The sequence below is a fragment of the Crocodylus siamensis genome, chromosome 1, assembly GCF_052110815.1.
Source record: "Crocodylus siamensis isolate JL-2025a chromosome 1, ASM5211081v1, whole genome shotgun sequence".
Classification (NCBI taxonomy): domain Eukaryota; kingdom Metazoa; phylum Chordata; order Crocodylia; family Crocodylidae; genus Crocodylus; species Crocodylus siamensis.
Window position 1 is genome coordinate 254,245,182 of NC_143395.1, and position 24,095 is coordinate 254,269,276.

A 24,095-nucleotide genomic window follows, 5' to 3' on the forward strand; every position below is an offset into this window, starting at 1 on the left:
TGATCCATACTGCATACTGCAGTTGCTGCACCATGTCCATAGGTAGACCATTGCTGCTGGTTCAGACCTTCTGTGCAGTGCAGTTGGGGTTATGGTGTCACTGAGACTGGAAATGACCAGCACTATAAGCAAAACTGCTGCAAGAGGGAAACATTTTCTTGGGAGGCACATAAGGAGCTTGCCCTAACCTTTCAGGCTTCAGGACATGCAAACAGGGGAGACCATATCAGTTTTGAAAAAGATGGTTAGGTCAATCTGTCAGGTCAGTTATCTCAGACTACTACAGGGTCTCTGACTAACCATTGTGATGCTAGAAGGTTAACTGTTCCTTCTGTGTGAGGTGACCTTACTCCAAGGACAATGGGTGTTTGTCTGTGTAAACAGCACTGGGGCCCTGATGCACCCATAGCTTGCCCATCAGGAGGAATAACAGGGCACATTTAGCGAAGGGTATTACTTATTATGCAGACCTTGATTGACCACAGAGGCAAGTTAATGAATACTACTGTGGGATGGACTGGGGAACATGTAGGAAAGCACAGTTTCATAGTTTCATAGTAGCTAGAGTCGGAAGGGACCTAGGTAGATCATCTAGTCCGACCCCCTGCCTTAGCAGGAAAGAGCACCGGGGTCAGATGACCCCGGCAAGGTGCTCATCTAACTTCCTTTTAAAAATCCCCAGGCTAGGAGCCTGCACCACTTCCCCTGGAAGCTGGTTCCAGGCCCTAGCCACCCTGACTGTGAAGTAGCGCCTCCTAATATCTAATCTAAACTTACCCTCCGCCAGTTTGTGACCGTTATTCCTGGTCACTCCTGGCAGCGCACGGGGGAACAGGGACTCCCCCAATACCTGCTGATCCCCCCTGACCAGTTTGTAGCAGGCCACAAGGTCCCCCCTTAACCTTCTCTTGTGGAGGCTAAACAGGTTCAGGTCCCGTAGCCTCTCCTCATAAGGCCTGCCCTGCTGACCCCTGATCATACGAGTGGCCCTCCTCTGAACTCTTTCCATATTGTCCACGTCCCTCTTGAAGTGTGGCGCCCAGAACTGGACGCAGTACTCCAGCTGCGGCCTGACCAGTGCCGCATAGAGGGGGAGGATCACCTCCCTGGACCTGCTCGAGATGCATCTGTGGATGCATGACAGGGTACGATTGGCCTTCTTGACTGCCTCCCCACACTGCCGGCCCATGTTCATCGTGGAGTCAATGACGACTCCAAGATCCTTTTCCGTCTCCGTGCTGGCAAGAGGGGAGTTCCCCAACCTGTAAGTGTGGTGCCGGTTCTTCCTCCCCATGTGCAACACCTTGCACTTATCAGTGTTAAACCCCATCCTATTCTCATCCGCCCACCGTTGCAACCTGTCAAGGTCAGCTTGTAGCCTATTGCACCCTTCTAGTGCGCCCACATCCCCCCACATCTTAGTGTCATCAGCAAACTTGAACAGGGTGCTTTCTACCCCCTCATCCAAGTCACTGATGAAGATGTTGAACAGTGCGGGCCCGAGGACCGAGCCCTGCGGAACCCCACTGCCCACGTCCTTCCAGGTCGAGAAGAACCCATCCACTACCACCCTCTGGGTGCGGCCCTCCAACCAGTTGGCGACCCATTTGACCGTGTGGGCATCGACACCACAGTCTCCCAGCTTTTTGATGAGGACAGGGTGAGAGACAGTGTCGAAAGCCTTCCGGAAGTCCAAAAAGACTACATCCACAGCAACCCCTGCGTCTAATGATTTGGTGACCTGATCGTAAAAGGCCACCAGGTTGGTCTGACAAGACCTGCCACTGATGAACCCATGTTGGTTGCCCCTGAGCATGCATTCCCCCGCAAGGCCCTCCTGGATGTGTGCCAGGATAATTTTTTCAAAGAGCTTACCCGGGATTGAGGTCAGACTAACTGGCCTGTAATTTCCCGGGTCCTCTTTTTTTCCCTTTTTGAAGATAGGGACCACATTGGCCCTCTTCCAGTCCTCCGGCACCTCGCCAGAGCACCACGAGTGCTCATAGAGCCGCGCCAGGGGTCCCGCACAGTGCTGGAATGATTGGTATTTAAGTGTTTGGATAAACTCAGGCCTTATTTCCTCTAAGCCAATGGGGCTCAACCTTTTCAGCTGGCAGGCTGGATGGGCAGTGTCTGATCCCTCCACAGGCTGGATCCAGCCAGTGGACCCAATCCAGCCTCCAGGGTGGGTGCAGCAGGATGACATCTGGCCAGGCAGAGGAGGACAGGAAACAGCAGCCATGATCTAGCCACACAGGGGATGGGGGCTTGGCCTGGACCCACAGGAAGGAAGTGATCCAGTCCTGAGCAGGGATGGAGCAAGGCCTGACCCTGCATGTGGAAGGGGACATCCCAGCCCCAACCTGGCTGGACAGTGGGAAGGGCATATGCCCCAACCAATCAGACACAGGGACAGGGTGTGACCTGGCCCCACAGGAGGAAGGGAGCATGGACTGGACCCATGGGGGGATTAAAGAAGGGTATGTGGATCAGCCCCAAACCAGTTGTACCAGGGGAAGGGGCATGGCCCAGCCCAACCCAGTCACACGTAAGGCAAGAGGTGCTGCCTGGCCCCAATCTGGCCATCCAAGGGGAGAATCATGGCCTGGCTTGGAACTTTGGCAACAGGGAGGGGTGGCATTACTGTCATTGACGTTGAGGACCCCTGCTCTACATAACATGACTCTCAGTGGGGTGTCTGTACAGTAGGGCTGTGTGAAGCTTTGGTCACTGATTTGATTTGGAGGAGATTTGGCCCGATTCAGCAGCTGAATCTCCTAATCCAGATTGAATCAGGAGACCCTTTAATCTCTCCAAATCGAATTGGAAGCCTCTGAATCAATTTGGAGAGATTTGACAATTTGGCCCTAGGCACAGTTTTATATGTTTTTTCTATGTACCTTAAGGTACCAGGCGTGGCTCGTGAACACTGAGATGGTGGGGCAGATGGATTGATCCATGGAAGCGCAGGTGGCCCCCTGTGCGCTTGGCAGTGAATCCAGAAGTGGACCAGAAGTACTTCCAGTCCACCTCTGGGACCGCCACGGAGCATGCAGGGGACCCCGCCCCACCCCACCCCATCTTAACAACTGGTGCCTTCTAGGTCTGGAGGGGCACCTGGGGTCCCCCCATGGCTGACCGCTGAGCCGGGGAGTGCAGGGGATCCTACATGCTTGGCAGTGGACTCAGAAGTGGACTGGACATACTTCTGGTCCACTTCTGGGTCCACCGCCGAGTGTGCAGGGGACCCCTGCCAATGCTCCCATGGGACGCTCCATCTGCTCCACCATCTCAGCCACTTTCACGAGTCGTGCCTGGTACCTCAAGGTACGTGGAAAAATACAAAGCTGTGTCTGTGGCTGAATCGCTGATTCTCCAAATCAGAATGGAATCTTCAGATTTAGCTGAATCAAATCGGGACAGTTATCTGAATCAGCAAATTGAATCACTGTCGCCTGAATTGGGCTGAATCTGAATTGAATACAGCCTGCTTCGCACACCCCTACTGTGCAGCCATTATTTTAGGGAATGCCTCTAACCTTCTACTACCATAGCTGATGAAACCACACCCAGCTATCAACGTTTTGAAAAAAATAATTTCAAAACTAGTGTTTGGAGTATAGTGGTGGATGTGGTGGATGACTTATTTGGCAAGCTGAGAGCAAGACAGCATTGACCACAAAATCATTTGGACATTGTTGTGGCCTGGTGCACTGTGCACATTTAGCAGGGAGCTATCTGAAGATACTGCTGATTAGCGGACCTGGTAAGCAGCCAGAAAGTGCATCCATTATTAGTGGTTCTGGGGGTGGGCAAACAAAGAAAGCAAGAAACGCTTGTGCAGCAGGTTGAGTTAGCCAAGAAATGTGTGACTGTCATGCTCCTAGGAGGTAATGTGATATCAGCCACTGTTGGGTGTATGCATCAGTATTCATTTTGCAACTGGCTGATTTAGCACTTTATATCCAATGTGGATTATGAGAGACTGATGTTTTAAAAGCTTTGGCTGCAAATTTCTGTCTCTTCCTACCTGTAACACAGCAACATAATGTGAAATCACATAACTTATTAAGAAAAACATTAACAGCCTGCTGAACTAGGTGGCAGAAGCTTGCTAGTAGCAGCAGTGATTCACTCCTGTTCTTTACAACAACAAAGACATTGTTCTGAAAACAGAAAAAATCAGAACCAAGACACTGAGTTCTACACAGGGTTTTACTACCAAATTCAGCCTATTGCATTTACTATCCGTATGAGCTGAGACATAATCTTGTCACTGATAAGGTATGAATCAGTAACAAATGCTACTAAGTTACAAGAAAGAGAAGGTAGTACTGTTTACAGTTTTTAACACAGTAAAGTGACCTAACTAGCTCTATGTTTAATTTTCCCACTTTCTTGGATTCCTTCTTGAATCGCACATAAGGTAGAGAAGGACAAATAAAGGATGCAAGTGCTGTGGCTTCCACATCACCAAAACACTCCATAAAAATAGTTCTACTAAAAATCCCACTCTTACAAACAAGGCTGTCCCTGGGGGGAGGGGGGGCAAATCAAGGCGACCACCCCAGCCCCATGCTTTGGGGGGCCACACAGAGCCGGGCAGAGCGGTCGTGGTGACTCTGTGCTGCCACCAGCTTCACATCTCCAGTGGCCGCTCAGCACTTCCCCCCACCCCCTACAACCACTGTATCCACCACTGGCTTCCTCGTGTATGGGGGCTGGGCCCCGTACGCTGCTCAGGTCATCTCTGCTACAAACATAATAAAGGCAGAACTCCTGAATGCTTCTCCAGCCAACAAACAGTGTGGTATGCAGAGCTGACCTGTGGAGAAACTTGACCAAGCCATCTGAAAAGGAAGGGTTAAATGCTGAGCAATTGAATACAGACTGGAATTAAATAAAGCTGTGGAGATATTCATGGTAGAGTCGAAAAGTATTGGAGAACTGTTTAAAGATGTGTCTGTGTGCCCACACTTTTTCTGCTTTCACACTGTAGAATGGGCTGGTAGTGTATGGCTCATAGCCCAGCATGCATTTGCCCTGTACCCATAGGCTAAGTACAGATAATTAAAAAGCCTGAGGCTAAATTGATTCAGCCTTTTCAGGTTAGTCAAAGATCCACAGATTAGACTGAAACAGAAGTGAACAGACATTTTACCTTTGATTCAGGAAATGCAGCCACATGTCTGGAGTAACCCAGGCCAGAGGGTGCTACAGTAGGTTCTCTGACTGTGTGTTCACTTCCTCTTCCTCTTCTGAGGCCTCTGGGATTTACAGTCCAAAATCAGAGCAACAGGACTCAGCAGGGTGGCTCATCACTTCCTCTTCCTGCTTCCAGGTGCCTCTGGGATTTGTAGTCTACAGCTGCAGCCAGCAGTAAGTTTGAGTGGGAAAAGGGGTGTTAACCCCCCTCCCTGGCCCCAGACCCCGACTGGGGGTTGCCTGGGGGGGGCTATCCGCCCACCCCCCACAGATGCATCCTCAGCCCCCCCCTCACCTCCTTGTCAGTCAGCCCTCACTACTCTAGCTAGAGAGCAGAGGGGTGGGGCCAGCCTTGCTCTCTAGAGCAGACACTACAGTACAGCCCAGGGCTGCAAAGCATGCTGGGGGACTCTGATTTAACTTGAGCCAGTAAGGGGTCTGGGACAGAAGTTTCATAAACCGGCTTGACCCAAATCAGTTCAGTCTGATACTACATTGAACCAGGTTTATCTTAAACCAGTTTCAGCCATTTTGAAAGTGGTTTATGTACACTGAGCTTTGGTTCTGTTACAGGTTTAAACCAGTTTCTGATTACTTAAACCAGTTTATGTGTAACTTCTGTCCCTAGCCATCAGGGTTCATACTGGCTTGAGTTCAGCTTATATCTCACCACATATTTAAGAGTCTTAAGTGTGGATGGAAGCAGAGTTTGGGCAACAGCATGTGGCAAAGTTGTAGAGCCATGTAGAGTAAGGCAGTCATCTCCCAAGGCTGTACTGCTTTGGCTGTGTAACTCAAGGCCCTGACTGAGGCAAGTAGGACTATGCTCTGAATTCCCACAAGACTACATCAGTGCTGGCTTATTAGTCTGGTCAGTTATTCAACTTCAACCCTATTAGATAATTCCAGGAGGCAGGACAGTGGGGATGCTGGGTGCTGGGGGTACAGGAGAAGTTTCTGGCATGATTACAATAGTGATCATGCAGCTGCCAGAAGCAGGACCTTTTTGTCGCTGTCCTCCCCCACTCCCAAAGTTGGTGCCCAGGGCAGTTGCTCCATTTGCACCACACTAGTGATGCCACTGGGTAATTTTTTCTTTAAAACAATGTGATTTTTACTTTATTTTTTTAATTATTAGCATAGAATGCAGTATTCCATGTGTAGCTCACAGGCCTCTTTTCGGATATGTGCTCACAAAAAGTGATCTACTGAAATTTATACTACTCGTCATGCTAAAACTTGAGTTTTAGGCCAGAGATAGAAGTAGTAGCTTTTTGCTGTGTGGACCAGTAATGATAATACACGAGAAGCAGAGTTATGAATGAAAGAACTACCTTTGATGATCTTTTTTCAGCCCACAGTTCAAGCAGCATACAAACCACATAATGTAGTGATGGTCTTTTTTGAAGGGAGATGAAAGATGGAATAGAGCAGTGATTTCATATCTCACCCCCAGGGATGATTCTGGGTTGCACAATGCTAACCATAATTTCACAGAACTGCCTGGAGAATCTTGTTTGGCAGTCATGTGCAATATGAGTGAATAAATACATAAATTCTGTATCCAAAATAGCTATATTCATTTTTCCGCACTCTAACATTTACCCTGTTTACAAAAGTAAAAAAGAAAAAAAAATTGGAAATATAAAGAGGCCACTTTGTTTTTAAGTAGTGCTTGGAGTCAGATACATTATGTAATATGCCAGGCTAAGAAAAGAAATTAGATAATTAAAATGATGCACATGGTGGAAACTAAATTAAGTGTAGTAGTACATCTTGTTTTAAAAATGTCTAGTGACAACTTATTCTTTCTATACTTCTCCTCCTGGCATATTTCTGTGTCAACCTAATAAGGTTAATAAGATGAAAGTACAAATAAATATTTGGCTTTTGGCTATTTGGGTTTTTAATTAGTCTTTTTCAGCTTGATCATATTCTGTCTGAGATGCCTACACAGGACTTGGATGGAATTTAGACACCTGTTTCAAAAAATGATCCAGTTTGTTCCTGTTCTTGAGCCCCACAAGTTCAGAAGATACATAATTTCTTGGACTTCAAAGTTCCCTAGCTCCTACAGTTGGGCTTCCAAGGTTGCTCAAAAGAAATGCAGTTTGATCATCTAGGTAATTAAACTCCTGCCTAAGCTTACCTGTTGGTGCTAGGGAGGTGCTTTAAGACCCCAAGGAGACCCACTCTACCAGGCATGCTCAGAAAACTCCTGACTGAAACTGACAGCATTGAATTTAGCTCAGAAGTAATGACCTGGAGTATGGGTGGCCTGGGTTATAGGGCACACTGTGCGGGGGGACCCCAGTGAGCCAGATGGCAGCCAGACTGCCGATAAGTGCAGGGTTTTTTTGTTTGTATTTTTTAAACTGTGGGGATGCTGAGGTTGGGGGGGCAGGGATCAGTGCCCTCGGGGGGGCAGAGGGAAGGGCTGGGCAGGAAAGTGATTGGGGCTTGGGGGGCAGGCAGAAGGTGGGGCCAGGCAGGGCAGGGTCGGGGGGGTTAGGGGAGTGGGCGCAGCCAGCAGGGGTCCCCCCTATGGTCCCCTCCCCACTCCTCCAGCCCCTCCAACCCCTAACTGGCACTGGAGCCCTGGTGCTGAACAAGCTGCCTGGCAGGCCGTGTGTTTCAGCACCAGGGCAAGGGGCCAACCACAGAGACGCTTTGGCAGCCAGAGTGTCTCCATGGAGGACCAGCCTTTGATTGTCTCAGGGTACAGTCTGGGACCATGTCCTGCCCTGCTTTTTTAAACTCCGGTTTTTGCAGCACAGAGTCCATTTTTTCATTGCCACATGTGCCTTTTGCCCCACCTCAAAGGGGTTTGAGATGGGGCAAGAGGCACGTGTGCACTTGTCTGGACGTGCCCTGTATGTCAAACACAAGGGTACGCAAAAGTATGGGAAATAATGTGAGAAAAGCTGACTATCAAGTTCCACAAGCAAAAAGATTAAAAAAAAAGATTCTTGGGAACCTGATAGACTTCTCAGGAATTTGCTGGAAAAGAAATTTTTTCTTCCTTTTGCTCACATACCTCATCACAAGACTTGAGAGACTGAAGACTTTGAACACTGAGGAAGGGGGAAAGCCACTACTGTACTAGTTGGACACCACGCTAGTTTTGCAGACTCCAGAAGGCCAATCAAAGTCTCTAAACTTGTGCATACACCAAACCTGTTTCTGAGGGAACTGAAAGGCTGGAGCAACAAGAAAAGATTCCTATAGCAGTTTGCTGCATGTTTTAATAAATAATGTTTAAAGCGAGGCAGGGAAAGAAAAAAGCTCCCTGAGGGTGCATGTTAGCACAGGACTACTTGAGAAGTTGAAGAAACTTCCAGTTCAGTCCCTCATCTCTTTATAGAATTTAGGTCATAAAAATTGATATCCATCCATCCAAGTACTTGGAATGCTTTATAACATCATTATCAAGACTACATTCATCCTTAAAATCCTGATAGGCAAGATAGATTTTAACCTTAGTTACAGGTAGGGAATTGAGGCAGAGAATAAATATAGTTCATCCTAGGTAACAGAGGGAGTCTGTACCAGAGCCACAAACTAAACCCAGATCCCCAACTCATCATACTAGGCTTTAATGATGAGATTGTTCTCCCATACTTTAGAGTTTCCTCCTTAATAGTTTGTATTTATAACATTAAAATAGATAGGCTAGTGGTTTCCCACTACAAAGTCATTTGCATTAGGAAGATAAATGGAAGATGTGTCCAAAGCAAGACTCATTCTTTATTGCAGTTTATCCCTGAAGCATAGCACTAATAGGAGCAATACTTCCTTCTTTAGAATTTTTAAACTCAAAATATGATATAGTTTTTTATATAACGGTATGAGTCTAAAGCCACTGCAAATATATGACTAAAAGAGATTTTAATTGGATGACAGATGCTTAAAAATTGGGAAATATAACTCTGCAGTTCAATCAGATACAGGCTCATTGTTAGAGCTATAAATTAAGAGCTAGATGCAAAGCCCCCAAGTCTATAGAAACACTTACTGGAATTTGGATCCAGCCCTATGGGTGGGAAGAAATCTGCGTGCTCTGAAACTTATTTTACAACTGATGAGAGCTTCCTGGTGTCTATATCCGCTGAAGTTCAAACGGAGATACCTTTCCCCTTTGGAGATTTCCAATATTGGCACCGTATATCAGAATGGCAGCTTTTGGAACTATTCCCTGCGTCTAGATTCATTGGAATAATAGCCTTCTCTCAAAAATATTGCTGTATGAGGATTTTAAAGAGAAAATATTTATACACATGAGAATGATTTATTTTTAAAATTAATTTTAAAAAAACAGTAAAGTTTTCCATTAAAAGATATTTGCTTAACATCATCTAACAAGAAGAACTTGTCTGTCAGTAAACTAAATAGATGGTAATTTTTACAAAACGCTTAGGTTTGCAAATTTTTGGTTTAGTGAGTGGCAGTCTACATCAGGATTGCAAGATTATTAACTTTTTTTTGTTGTTTCCTGTCCTTTAGCTTCTTTCAAGAGCTTAAATATTAAACTACCCACTACCTTTAGATCGTACAGTATTCAAGAGCAAATTTAGAAAGCCTGTCCTTTAGTTAGCAAAGATATGGTTGCTTGTTAGAAAGATCTTGATAGGAGAAACATGGATGCCTAACATTACCTACTCCACTAGCCTTTACAAAGAAATGTGCTATCACCCCCCTCTGGCAGAGCTACCTTGGTCACTGAAGAAGGAAAAATGTGGGTAACAGCCATATACCTGTAGCCTTCTCCTTTTGTCCTACTCAAGGAAAGGTTAATCTAGATGGTGGAAATATCACATAAATCAAAGGAAGGAATTTTGGAAATTTCTGTATTAATAACTGAACTGTATGGATTTATGCTTTCAGAGTATGAAATAGAGAGATCTTTTTTCCTACGAATGAAATGCGTCTTGGCCAAGAGAAATGCAGGTTTGACATGCAGTGGCTACAAGGTAATGTGTCTTTCTATGTTCAAAGAATAGCAAGTTTTATTTTTATACGGGGAGCTTAAAAAGTAGCCTGCTGCTGAAAAGAATCAGAACACATTTGAATAATGCCATTGCTGATTGTGCATTCTCTAATTAATGCAGTCAGACACCCTGAAGTAATGGGCTAAATCCTGATATTCATTTTTAGGCAATTCTGATAGACTTGAATGGGATTATTTACTATGTTGTTTAGTATGAGTAAGAGTATCAGATTACAGTTTCCTGATATGCTGCAGACATTCAAAATTCAGGTCTGTTGTATTGTCAGGTTTATTGATCACCCTTTTACATACATTACTTTAATGCTATGCGCCATGAATCCATGTCATCTTGGCCACCAGGCTCCCCACAAGTCCAAAAATGTGGCAGCGAGGGAATGGTGCAGTGTTAATTGCAAGTCCCCACCTGCTAGATTTCTGGATCTGTGGGAAGCCCTGTGGCCTGGATAACATGGCCCTATATGCTAGATTTGGCATGCTTGGGGAGGCAAGATGGGGTCAGAGCAGGCTGGATCTGAGCAGTGTGGGGCCTGATCTAGACTGGAACCCTGGAAGTCCGGTCTGGGCACTGGCTCAAGGCCACCCATGGGGCCAAAAGGTTGAGCATTACAGTTTTAATGATTTGCTGTACTAAAACATGGACTATAGTAAGGGTTGTCATTTTATTTATTTTCAACTTTGAACTGCAAATGTACTGTCCTATATGCTAACAATACACTTCAGCTACTTAAATACTAGGAAAAAAAGGCACTGCACATGCAGTTCTAATGAAGAATAATTCATTCAGATTCCTTCAAAAGCAAAAGAAAAAGTCTGTCAGTGTTTTGCTATTCCATTAGCATGCGTCCAAGGTGCAGACATGCTTTTACTCAGTTAAACTGGAACAATTAAACTGGATTCCATGTAGCCTTAGATGAGCAACTACCCAGGGATGCAGAATATTGTATCCTACAATTTAACTGAACTCTATTTAAAAAAAAAAAATGGAACAGACAGTTGTGTCATCCTATATTGCTGCTTTGGTTATGATTTGCAAGTAGGGGGAATCATTTCACACTGTGTCCCTTGATGCAATATGATCACAATAATATATTATCATGACGTGTAAAAATAAGATTTTTAGAGCACTTGTTGATAGCTTAATATTGTTTTCCCAGAAGTAATTCCAGGCCTGAATGCTTTGAAAACTATTACCTGAATAGCCAGAGTGAAAGGGAAGATAAATAAGACAAATAAGAAGGTTCTTTTGGGCAACTTTGATTCCATGGTTATGTTGGCTGATATATTAATTGTTGAATAGAACTATATGATTAATTTATTTTTAGCTGTGTATTCAAGGGATTGTCAAGGAGTGCTGAGGACCATGGGCATATACTACTTTTCACTGAATGACTATTTGAGTTGAAATAAACAGTACAGATAAAAGCTGAGGGTCACATAGTTGATACCTGTAGTACCCGTTTTTAAGTTTCTTGCATCTCTGGAATTGAGCATTGCAGAAGCATGCACAGCTAAGGAGCAGTGTTCAGAAATTAACAATATTTATGCTCCTTCAATTTCTAGGAGCATTTGTTTCTTCCTTTGATTGCCCCAAATTGCCTTCCTTTAGCACAAAATCTAACATGAGATACACCCATACAACCCTCACTGTCATCAGCTGGAATAGATTTACCACAAAATCACTGGCATTAACTTGCCAAAAGGGTGGTATTTAAAAGCAATTGAAAAAGGTCAACTGTTTAATGTTTCTAAGTATGTATTTAATAATTTGTAAGTAGGATCTGTTCATAACTAGTATATTTTCAAAGTATATCTGTTTTTCAACAGCATCTCAAAGTGTGTATTGATATATGTGTATGTCTGTTACCTGGTTAAGCTATCATTAAAAGCACATCTAAGATTATTTGGTTAATATACAGCAACTGTCTCTTTGCATCTACCTTAAATGTATATGAAAGAAACTTAGTTTAAAGTATAAACTAGAAATGAAGCCACATGGCCCCAGGGCCCTCACATTTTCACAGCTGATTACCATGTACTGTTGACAATGCGACAAACAGACAGAATAACTCTACCTCTACTTACAAATTAATCAACCTGGGAGCCTTAATAACTATCCAGCTAGACAAATGGAGTTATGAAGAGAAAGGGGTTTGTGTCATAATTGAAAAAGATGCTCCTTTAACCTTTAAGATCTCTGCCATTACCAACAGATGGCTAGTGTGCTTTCTTTCTGTGCCAGGTGATCCACTGCAGTGGCTACTTGAAGATAAGGCAGTATATGTTGGATATGTCCTTGTATGATTCCTGTTACCAAATTGTAGGACTGGTGGCTGTAGGTCAGTCTTTACCTCCCAGTGCAATCACTGAGATCAAGCTTCACAGTAACATGTTCATGTTCAGAGCAAGCCTGGACTTAAAACTAATATTCCTAGATTCCAGGTAAGCAAAACTATTTGGTTTCTATTTTAAAATATTTGAAAGTTAAATATTATCATAAACTACATGGATTTCTAAAAACATCAAAATATACAAAAAAGGAATTAAAATTGAGTTTGAGCACAAAGAGTATGTGAGACTTTGAAAGCTACTCAGAAAATAAGTCCAATAATAGTATATAACCTATAATAATCTGTATTACAGTCATGTCCTGAGGCCTCATTGTATTGGGCCATGCACAGATGTATAGGAAAATAGTTCATGCCCTGAAGATTAAGCAAGATGGACAAAAGGTGGGGGCCAGAGAGAAGTGGGAAGAAGAGAAGCATTAGTATCCATATTTTATAGGTGGGGAGCCAAGGCACAAAGATGAAACAGCTTGCTAAGGTCACACACAAACTCTGTGGCAGAGTGAGGAAGCAAACTCAGTCTCCTGAATTGTAGTCCAGAACCTTAATCGTGAAACCAGCATGCTTTCCTGACGTCTCTAACCCTAACCCAAACTGCTTGTTTATGAAAAGATATAAGTGACAATAAATTTTAAAAAGCTATAAAAACAAGACATCATGTCTTCTTGGTAAAATAAGAAACATTGGAGCAGATGGAGAATTGGCTAGTGCATAAGCCCTGCCTGAATTTATAAGAAATGGGAGTTAGATCATCTCACCATACTTTTCAGGCCATATCAAAAGTGCTTATGGGGTGACCATGTCAGATTCCAACGACTCTGCGAATTCTGCTAAATACCTTTTCACAAGGACATGAGAAGGAAGGTAGGACCATACTTTTCAGATATAGCCCGTGTGGATGCCTGCAAGATCTCCCCTGTGGGCAATGGAAAAGTACAAAACCAGAGCTCAAAAAAAATAAGTTACAAAATTATCGCTTTCCAACATGTTCCACCCTCCAGCATAGTTCAGGTTGAGGCATAGCCCAAGGGAAGAGCCTTCATTCATTCAATCAAATTCATAGACTGTCTGATAGGTTTGCCTGTTGACAGAGACGTGGTTCTTCAAAAGTTGTTCCAAGAGTATAGAACAAGACTTGACATACTGTATCACTTCCCAAGGGTTGTGGGCACCCAAAACAGTTTAACTGCTTTGAGTGGGGGAAACTTACCACAAATTCAGCTCTACCATGGTAACTATGTTGTCAGTCCACTCTGTGCTATAATACATAAAAGATATGTTGCAATAATTTGCCATCCATCAGGGTTTATTATTGCTGTTTAGTTTTACGTACTGTGGGATAGGAACAGACAGATAAAACAGTTACAGTGGATGAGCTGATGTGCACTTGCAAGTGGTGACTCCTATCTTTCCACCTTTTAAGCAGTATAATTGTTTCATCTCTTCACCACTGGAGTGCTGGAGTGGCAAGGAGCAAAGACAACATTTCTGCTTAATGGTGAAAATAGGTTAGTTTCCATGACATTTGGAAGTGTTGTGGGGCAATACAAAAGCATGCTTTCTCCCAACTAGGAGATTGAGGCCTAAGGGTCGACTGCTGAAGTACATGAGTTTTTTCAGAATCTTTTTTGTGGGGACTTGTTTTAAACCACACCACAGTTATGATTCAGCATAAAAGACTCTGCAGCATGCCCTTGCACAGCAAGGTTAACGTAGAGGAAGAAAAGGAAGAGCTGTGTCCATGTGGAGTTACCTGAAGATATAAAAGTTGTCAGAAGAGGTAGTATGTCCAGAGGTGCTGGAAGGGACAGAGTTAACAAAAGGTGCTGTTATACCCTATAGAAAGGCACAGCCTAGCACTGCTCCCATGAAGAGGCATGGGGTCCTGTCTCTGTCCCACAGATATGACATTCTGAAATATTAACCATCAGTAGCAGTGCACTGCAGCCTGGCTATCTGAATTATGATTGCTTCCAGCATACATTTGAACATACTTTAGACTGGATGGTGTTCCTGGCACATCCCACCATTGGTATGTCGACACAGAGAAAGCTATAAACAAACCTTCAGTTGTAACAGTAGAAGTAGACAGACACATGCACCAGAAACAAATGTCATAGATGCTTCATTCTTCTGGACAAAAGGTCTTGTTCAGGATTTCATGTAACTGAGGTAGTCAGAATAGAGAGATAGCAGTTCTTTCCTTTAGAAGTGTTCTGGGACTGCTTCAATGGATGCATCCATTATTGCCAGGACTTTAAGGAGTCCTGGATTGATCATTTGAGCCAGCTCTATTCCTCTTTCTGGTTTCTCTTTTCACATGCGCAGAGCAATTGTTACATCTCAAGATACCAACAAGAACTATTTTCAATTAATTTGTTCATGCTGCAGAAGTTAAGAGATAAATTCAAACTTTTCAAAACTCTGGGTGTGCTCATATCCAGGGCTTTTGTTCAGCCTATGGTAGGGACATCTGTAAGGCTAGGATGTAGACACAAAGGAAGGAGTTGTTCAGATCCAGAATTTGGGTTCGAGCCCACCTGTAAGTCATCATTCAAGCAAAGAAACCACATGAAATGGCTCTCCATTTTAAGCACACTGAAATCCAAAGTATGGTGAAAATGATATGTGAACAGATCGTATTCCTGAAGTGGCTGAAAAACCATGGGCCAACATGCAGAAATGAGAATTTGGGTCCTAAGTTTTGTGAGATAATAGAGTGCTGTGGATGTGACACACACACTCTACCCCTCAAAGAAAGAGAGAATTGCATCTTATGTCATTACAGAGCAGCACTGATAATTCTTAAGGAAAAAATACCCAAGTCCTTCTCAAACAGAAAGATCACATATGTGGGAGTGGGGGGGGTCTTTGTGGAGTAATTAGTGCACATGTGGATGATAAGACTCTGGAAAACCTCTTGTTTCTTTACAACTCCCTTTATAGAGTCTAAATGCATAAAAGGTATACCGTGTCTTTTTCCTGCGTCAGAAAAGAAGTAAATGAAAAATCCTGCTTCATTTCAGGGGCAGGCAATGCATATTTAGCACTAAGGGGAAAGAAAACAAAAAGATACAATGGTAACAAAGTAAAGATCAGTAAAACCTGATAATGCACACTGTAAAAGACCCCATGTATTCAACAGGATTCCTCTGCTAGGCTTTGAAACTGAATGCAGTGCCTCCATTCTGTCCTTAGTGAGGGAAATGGGCTGCTATAAAGCAAATCCCACCAATATTTGACCTAAATCTGACTGTGGATAAGCCATGGGGAGTACTTCAGAGCATATTTTGCCATAAGGCAGCAGGGTCAGGCAAGAGTATATAGGTCACAGAGTTTGCTTTTACTTTGCATTTTGCATGACTAGTCCTAGAACTGCTCATTACTGAGCTTTTTGAGCCTTCCCCTGACACAGAGGATACTGGCCACTGAATCCACTTGGTTTCCCCTGTTGTGTGGCTCAGTGGTAAGAAACTTGTGTAATGTCTGTCTTAAACATTTTCCTTCCTTTGCTTCTGGCCATTGTGCCTTGTCCTTCCCTCTTCCAAGCTGGAATAATCCCCTGCCTTCCTTTAGACATTAGCTTGAATTTATTTATAGACTGTAATCATAGTCCCCATAGACTGATCATTTCTACTATGCTCATACACCTGCAAAGGCAAATGAAAATTTGTCAGCAGTACAAAAAAGTCACTTTACTGTATTATGAACAGCTCATCAACTGGATCTTTGTGCAGAGAATCACTCATGTTAGTAGCTCCAAGGATGATGCTGATAAAATAAATTTAGCAAAAGCCTAGAGCTGAAATAAGTTAATGGACTCTTTCTCCTGCCTGTCTCTGAGTCAGTCTAGTGTGTACAGCAGTGCTCACTGGCTTTGGCTGGAGTTCAAAAGTTTTAATTTCTTGTAAAGATTATGGTTCTCAGTTTCCAAAACCAACATTTTGTCCTGCAGCCTTTTAGCACTTGATTAGCTGGCAAAATCAATATTAGTTTAATGAAACTGAATATCTCTAGAGATGCAGCTTATTAGTCAGTCTTCCTTTTCTAGGGTGACTGAATTAACTGGATATGAGCCCCAAGACCTGATAGAGAAAACTCTCTACCACCATGTCCATGGCTGTGATGTGTTCCATTTACGATATGCTCACCACCTCTGTAAGTAAAATAAATGATTGACTCAAGCTTTCAGCTTACCAGGTAGAGTGAGGAAGCAACATGCACTTCAAGGCAAGCAAAACAAAGTTGAAAGGGCCGTATTTTCAAGTGCCCATCCCCTCTGATTGGGACTAGATTTTCAAAAGCACTCTGCTCCTGTTTAGGCATATAATTGAATGGTCAGATTTGCAAATGGACTTGGCACTCACCCTGCTTTTTCTTTGGCTAATATGTGTGGCTGCTTTATTTTGCTAGCTGAACTGGAGCTGAGCCCTTTTGAAAATCTGGACCTGATTCTGAGCACTGAACTCTTGGAAAAAGCTGTTTCTTACTGATCTCTGCTGTTTTTTTAAAAAAGGAAGAGGTATATGACAGTCACTGATACCCTGAGAACTTGTTTCTAATAAACAGCCTAGATTTGAAGTGACAAAAGTAAAATAGAAAAAGCCTTAGATCTGTGTTCATGAATAGCATGTGGGTGAGGTTTTCAGAGCTTTTTTCTCAGGAAGAAGAGATACATTTAGTAATTCCACATTTGCCAACAGAGAAAGTAATCACATCTTTAAACATCTGGATTTGGGAAGTAGTTTAGTCAGTAGCACATTCATTTGAGAAGCAAACCAGGGGAATAGAAAAATTCTCTGGGTTTGGCTCAGTCCTCTACAGTCTGTGCTGTACTAAAACAAACAAACAAATGCTGAAAGGAAATCTAGAAATTATTGTTAGTGAATTATGTTCCAGATTGCTGCCTTAGAGTTAAAATAACCGTGACCTTCTCTGAAGAAGGGAGTCTATGCCTTACCTTACTATGTAATGTTAATGAAGAAGGTCTGGAATTAAAAAAGACTATCAGAAAATAAACTTATTGTACTTGGAAAATGTCAATGCTGAATGGCTAAACACCATGTTCTACTGAGTCCAATTGGATTTATGTATGGGGAAAAAAGGAAAACTGACCCTAAATGATATAATTTAATAAAGCATTGGTAGAAGCTCAGACCTGTTAAATCACACTATTTCCTAATAACTCTTATTTTCAGTTTCCTCTTTTACGAATAAGACCAAATCCTGTATGTATATTTTGTGCTTTTCTATATTTGACTACTCACTGTTATCAGTGATATTATTTGAAAGACCTACATCACTTAGAATATAAAGAATTCTGTTGAAACTATGATCATCTTTTGAAAAAAAAATCCAACTAATTTTAAAAACACAGTCACAGATCTTACAACTGCTAGCAATATGCTGGCATTGGAACACAATAGGTTGATACTTAGAGCCAACTTTTGTAAATAGGATTTGACTGATATACAATTGGACCTTTAAATGCAGAGACAAAGCATGGCTATTTAATTAAAAACATTGGTTTGGATGCTATAACCAATTATATAAATAAGCTGTTACAAAGTTTAGAAACTGAAGGATCAATCTGAGAGACAGATATGTGAAAGGGCTTGGAAGAATTAAAGTACCCAAAAGCTAAGAAGAAAAAGTAATAGTTAATGCTTCAACAACAACAGGAACAGTGTAAAAGCATAATCAGAAGAGCAAGTTGTAAGAATTATTAAAACAGATGTAAAATGTACAAACTTCTGTGCCTCTGGAGAGCACTGTTACAACTCCCCCATCATCTACCAGCAGATGTCTGATGAGTACGAACAGTAAAAGGTTGGCAAGGTCTGAATTTGCACAACGTAGCATTCTACAAAACAGTCCGATGATTAAGTGTCACCTGATGGTGAAATCTGGAAAGAAATATCTTACACCTAATAAGGGAATTAAAAAAAGAAAACCATGCACTAAGATAATCAATTGTTCTTCCAAAGAAAAATAAAAAACTAAAGTAGTTGAACTTTGCATCAAGCATGAGAGAGAGCAATAAAGAAAACAAAAAAGAGAAACAAGGTAAAAAGTGTGCAACAAGAATAGCAAGCTGCAGTAAAAATAATAGATGTGAATACTTGTGAAGTATGCACTGTCAAAAAAAGTTTTGTTTTAAACACTGAGTGGCTTGCTAAAGCTTTTTAGAAAAAGGTCTAGAAGTTTTAGAAAGTTGCATGAATTTCGCTAACACAAGTGTACATACATAATGCTTGCTTTACAGCAAGGATTTCTTGGTCAGGACAGACTGGGCACATCTACGCGGTCATTAATGTGCTGTGTAATTACTGCGCACTAAGTTTAGTACTTGTATAACCCAGTACTAAATCAATGTGCAGTAACTGGCACTATTGCATAGCTTTTTAGTTACACTAACTGTACAGTAGCCCAATACTACTACAGAGCAGAGTATTAGCACAATTTTTGCCCTGCACATTACTGCGCAGTAGAATTAGGCTACTGTGCAGTTATCTTGTGTAGATGTACCAGCCCAAGCTGCTGACATACCTTCACCACTTGGCTATTTCCCTGGAATTCAGCCCACATACACACAATACCCAGTAGCACAGTAGGTTAAACTCTACACACAGCTTTGAGTCTCATTTTGCTGCTGTAGTAATGAAGGCTTCCAACACTACTGGTTTTTGAGATGGCTCAAAAACATCATAGGGTTCCTGTTCTTATAGGGTATCATTCACTAACCATTGAGCTTAGTGCCTGGATCTAGCTAATTGGCAAGATATGAGATACAGAGAAGCTAAAACAGTTACTGCAAGTACAGGATTAAAAAGCCAATTTCTCTGTAACTGTGGCCTTAAGTATAGACTGACAACTGCTGCAGTCCAATGGGATATACCGAGCCCTCTGAAATCACACAGATGAGATGGGAAAAACTAGTCAAGGAAGCACCACAGAGAAACAGTCATTCACAAATGGCAGAACAGTGAGGAGTAAAGGCTGCTGAATCCTAACCTACTGGTTGTAACAAAGGCCATCAAGGAGTCGGGGCTTGCACAGAACAGCCTTGATAAAGATACATCTTACTCCCAGAAAAAAAGTTTCTCAATCAGCAGTTAACCAGGTACCTTAATGCAGGGTCAAAAGCAAACTAATTTAAAACACAGCTCCTATCCTTTGTCCAAGGTCATATTTTCCTCAGAGACTGTCAAAAGTCTAGGGACACAATGAAAGAGCTCTAGAGAAATGCTGCTCATGTATAATCAGGAAGTGAAAATGGAGGATTCAGTCCTCAATTTATTCAACTCTTTTAAAACGCTATCTTAACAAAAGACCTAAAGCAACAGAAGGGACACATGGAAAACTAGCGTGAACCACAAAACAATTCCTGACATACACGGAAATGCTCTGTGATGGATAAATAAGGCAGGAGGTGCCCAACTAACTTACATTTTGGAAGAATACATGGCTGAACAGTTTGAATTCAACATAAAACAAATCTGAGCATTAAAGAGACTAAGGTACAGGAATTTAGCATTGGAAAAACTCAGAGCTCTTTAAAAAATGCTTGTTAGAAGATTGAACCCAAAAGGGAATTGTCATTTGTGAGGCTTTGTTTGGGGTACAAGTAACTATGGTGCATGGAGATTTAGATTTGGCTGTAAATCCTACTTTGTACCATAATACAGATTAGTATTAAATTGTAGTTGTAACATCAAATGTTAAAGCCAGTAAAATGAAGATTGTAACCCAGTCTGAAACTGAAACTGAAGACACTGACCTTTGAATTAAGGGTAGTATATTCATTTAAGATTAATCTGTGTTTTAAGTCAGGGGACAAACCTGTGGCAAAAAGGTTGACTCCCACTCTTTTCAGAGAACCACAAAATCAAGGTAGGTCAAAAAACAAAACACAAGATCAAAATGCAAACAAGATCTAAAAGATTTTGAAGTAAGCATAGTGGTTAACTTGGCATCTTTCATGATAAATTTTTGGTTGTCCTATCAGAGGATGTTACTAGTTATCTTGTGGACTTATTAGTTTAGTACAAGAAGAACTGATTCCATAGACAAAAAGTCTATGCTTCCTAAAGTCATGCTTCAGGGGATTCTCTGAAGCGAAGCAAGACTGCCTTAATTTGAAGAGAAGTATAATTAATTGCTACCTGTGTAGATGAATGCAAGAGGAGTCTTTAATGTGAGATGACACACCACAAGCATAACTTTGGCAGTACAAAGGAGAAAAGTTCTAACTCACGTATAATAGGTCTTGCCAATCTCTCCAACTGGTTATTGACACTGTGAATGTCACTGCAGCATCTGAATATTATCCACATTACAAAATCATGCAATTAGTCTAGAGAGTGACAACCATGTAATTAACTAGCAACAGAAAAATAAAAAAAGGATCCTGTGCTATGCTATACATCCCTGTATTGAATGCCTCCCCTACCAAAAAGACCCTCTAAAAATAGAGGGCATTATATGAGACCATAAACTTTTATTTTGTGTGGTCATTTTCTCCTCTACCATTGGTATGCAGTAATCTTCATCATTCATCCTAGCCTCTTATGGGCCTGAGCCTTCACCAGCTGAGTAAAATGGAAATCACCTCATTGTAAGCTTTGCTATTCAGCACAGTGATGTACAGGTCAGATCTTGCGTTAGGTAAGAAGCCATCCCTAGTACTTCATCATTCTTCCCACACAAGGCTACAGGGAGATGCTGCCACTGATTACACTTTCTCTTGGGTTGGTTTGAACATAAAGCACTGCTTTTTCCTTCCATAATTTAAAGTAGATAATGATTTGTTCAGAAAAGGATTCATATGAAGCTTCTCATTGTGTGCTTTAGGGTGAGGCAAGAGAAGGGAATATTCAACAGCAGGAGTTATTCTCTTACGAATCAGTACATAAATGCCTGGCACTGAACCAGAGAGATTTGTGGAGAAAAAAGCCAGATTAAATATTTGGAAATTCTACTCATCTCCTATTATAGCTTAGCCCAATGCCAAAAACATCCCTGTTCACAGAGAACCTAAGCCAGGGGTTTAGAGGATTTACACTTGCAGTAGGATCTTTCCAATAACTCTGTCTACCTTGTTGTTCTTCAACATAGTTAAAAGAGCAAAGAAATTTTGCTTTAATTTTTCCATGTTAAAAATAAACTTGTTCCATGTTTTAAATAAAGCAAACCAGAAAGCTGACGTTATAGACAGGAAAAAGAACCAACTCAAAATGTACTGGGAATGCCCAATAATCTTTCAATTGATTTCAGCTGTTCCTAAAAGCCTTCGTAAAAGTTTAAAATAAAAACAGTTGTATCCATTTCTAAATAGTCTTGGAACCTGCTACTTATCAATATATATTTTTTAAGAGCACCCTAAAGATTAGAAGGTTTGTTCTAAAAGAGTGATTTGTAGAGTTGCTAGTGTACAAGTGCAGGGTAAGGTGGAGATGGAGAGGGTAAAAATGGTACGTAATAAAGTATTTTTAAAAAGTAAAAAACAGAGAAACTATGTGAAGGACGGGGGTACACATCTTTGCAGAGAAGTCCCCTGAAGTTCAGTGTTACAAGGGGAAATCTTCCTGTTTACAAAAAAATCACTGCGAGCTGTGGTCGTAGATCAGTCAACGTGAAATACTTTTTGCATTATGTTCACAGTGTTGGTGAAAGGCCAAGTCACAACCAAGTACTATCGACTGCTGTCTAAGCATGGAGGCTGGGTTTGGGTACAGAGCTATGCCACCATTGTACATAACAGCCGTTCATCACGGCCTCACTGCATAGTGAGTGTCAATTATGTCCTTACGTAAGTCAAAATATTTTGTACCCTTACATGTTATTGGTATTTAAATTATTATGGATTAAAACCTGTATTAAAATTTTTTGTAGGAATTTCTTCTAGTATCCCCATATATATATATATATATATATATATATATATATATATATATATATATATAGAGAGAGAGAGAGAGAGAGAGAGAGAGAGAGAGAGAGAGAGAGAGAGAGAGAGAGAGAGAGAGATCCATTTTTCTGCTTCTCCTTTTGCTTACAGTACCTGTAAATAGAACATTAGACCAGATTAGTTTGTGCACCTTATGATTACATTTACATACTATTACCTTGCATCATGGAGGATTCCAGAGATTTTATGATGAAATGGGTCAGCTTACTGGTAATCACCTAAGCCTGGAGGCTGCATTTGAGACCTGGGCCCCATTTGTGCATGGTGCTGCACAAAGAAATAGCGAAAAACAGCCACTGTCCTGAAGAGTTTGCAGTTTAAATCAATCAGACAAACGGTGGGAGAAAGGCAGGCCCACTTCACTTACTTAAAGTTGCACACCTAAGTAGAGCCAAATGTCTAGGTCAGGGGTGGGCAAAACACAGCCCACTGAGGGATTTTGTCCAGCAGCGGGTCCCTTGGTCCTACCCGACCCAAGCATGAGAGGCAGCCCAGGCCACGGAGCATGTGACCAGTCCTGCAGGCATGCAGCAAGGCTGAGGTGGTATGATGGCCAGACTCTATTTCCTGGGAGCCCCAGCTCCTTCCAGCTGTGGCTGCTGGATCCCACCCCACAGTATGGGCACTTCAGCCTGCCCACCTTACACCCCACTTCACGTCCCAGTGATGTGCTTGGCCAGGCAGCTGGGATGGGGCCATAGGCAGGTGGGGAGCAGCATCTGGGAGTAAGATGGGCATCTGGGGCTGGGAATACCCCAGAACCTTGGGACAGTAACAGCCCAGAGCCAGGGCAGAACCATGATCTCCTGCCTTCATGCCCCTGTGACAGGCACAGGTTCTTTTGGCACGGTCATGCAGGGAGTGGATCGTGGCTCTGCCCTGGCCACAGCACTGTGCTGTCACTGCTCCAAGATCCCAGCCCCAGCCTGGCCTCAACCTCAGATGTAGCTCCCCACCAGCCTGGCCAGCCAAGCAACCTGCCTGCATGGCTCCTGGCCAGCCTTCATGGAGACCCCAGGATTGCGGGATAGCAACAGTGCAAGGCTGGGGCCAGGGCAGAGCCCTCATTCTGCAGGCAGGGATGTGCAGGGAGCATATTGTGGCTCATCCAACAGGGAATTTTGGAAAATTCCCTATGTGGCTCATGGGCCCAAATAATTGCCCACCCCTGGTCTAGGTAGTAACTCATTAAACTGGCACATATGTGATGGATTGATCTAAGCACAGTTTACAAATTCTAGGTGAAGTTAAAAGTTGTCATGACACTGCTGTATTCTCAACTTTAGACGTGGAACCTACCATAGGCTGACAGGGGCTCTAGCATATCTCTTCCAGACTAGGGACAATGTAGAGTAGTTGTTCTTAACCACTGTGCACTAACTAAACAGTAGGTGTCTTAAAGAGATGTTGGGACAGGAGGCAAGAAGAGAAGCAAGCCTCTGTAGCAAGGGGGAGTCCTATTTAACTCTGGTCAATTTGGAGCAGAAAATTAAGGCTCTATGATTCGGAGGGCAGGCTTCACTGAATGCTGGTTGCTTCCAGAAAGCCTTGACCTGAGACACTAAAG

The 24,095-nt window shown here is 42.5% G+C and overlaps 1 protein-coding gene across 1 annotated transcript in view; it reads left to right on the forward strand.

Moving 5' to 3' along the window:
• The window catches only part of SIM2 (SIM bHLH transcription factor 2), a 67,374-nt gene that overhangs the window by 21,031 nt on the left and 22,248 nt on the right, over nucleotides 1–24,095 (forward strand). Inside the window, exons 5-8 of the mRNA XM_090060532.1 lie at nucleotides 10,090–10,175; nucleotides 12,453–12,652; nucleotides 16,610–16,716; nucleotides 22,222–22,369. Coding sequence (XP_089916658.1) covers nucleotides 10,090–10,175; nucleotides 12,453–12,652; nucleotides 16,610–16,716; nucleotides 22,222–22,369 — 541 coding nt within the window. The remainder of the gene's footprint in view (nucleotides 1–10,089; nucleotides 10,176–12,452; nucleotides 12,653–16,609; nucleotides 16,717–22,221; nucleotides 22,370–24,095) is intronic.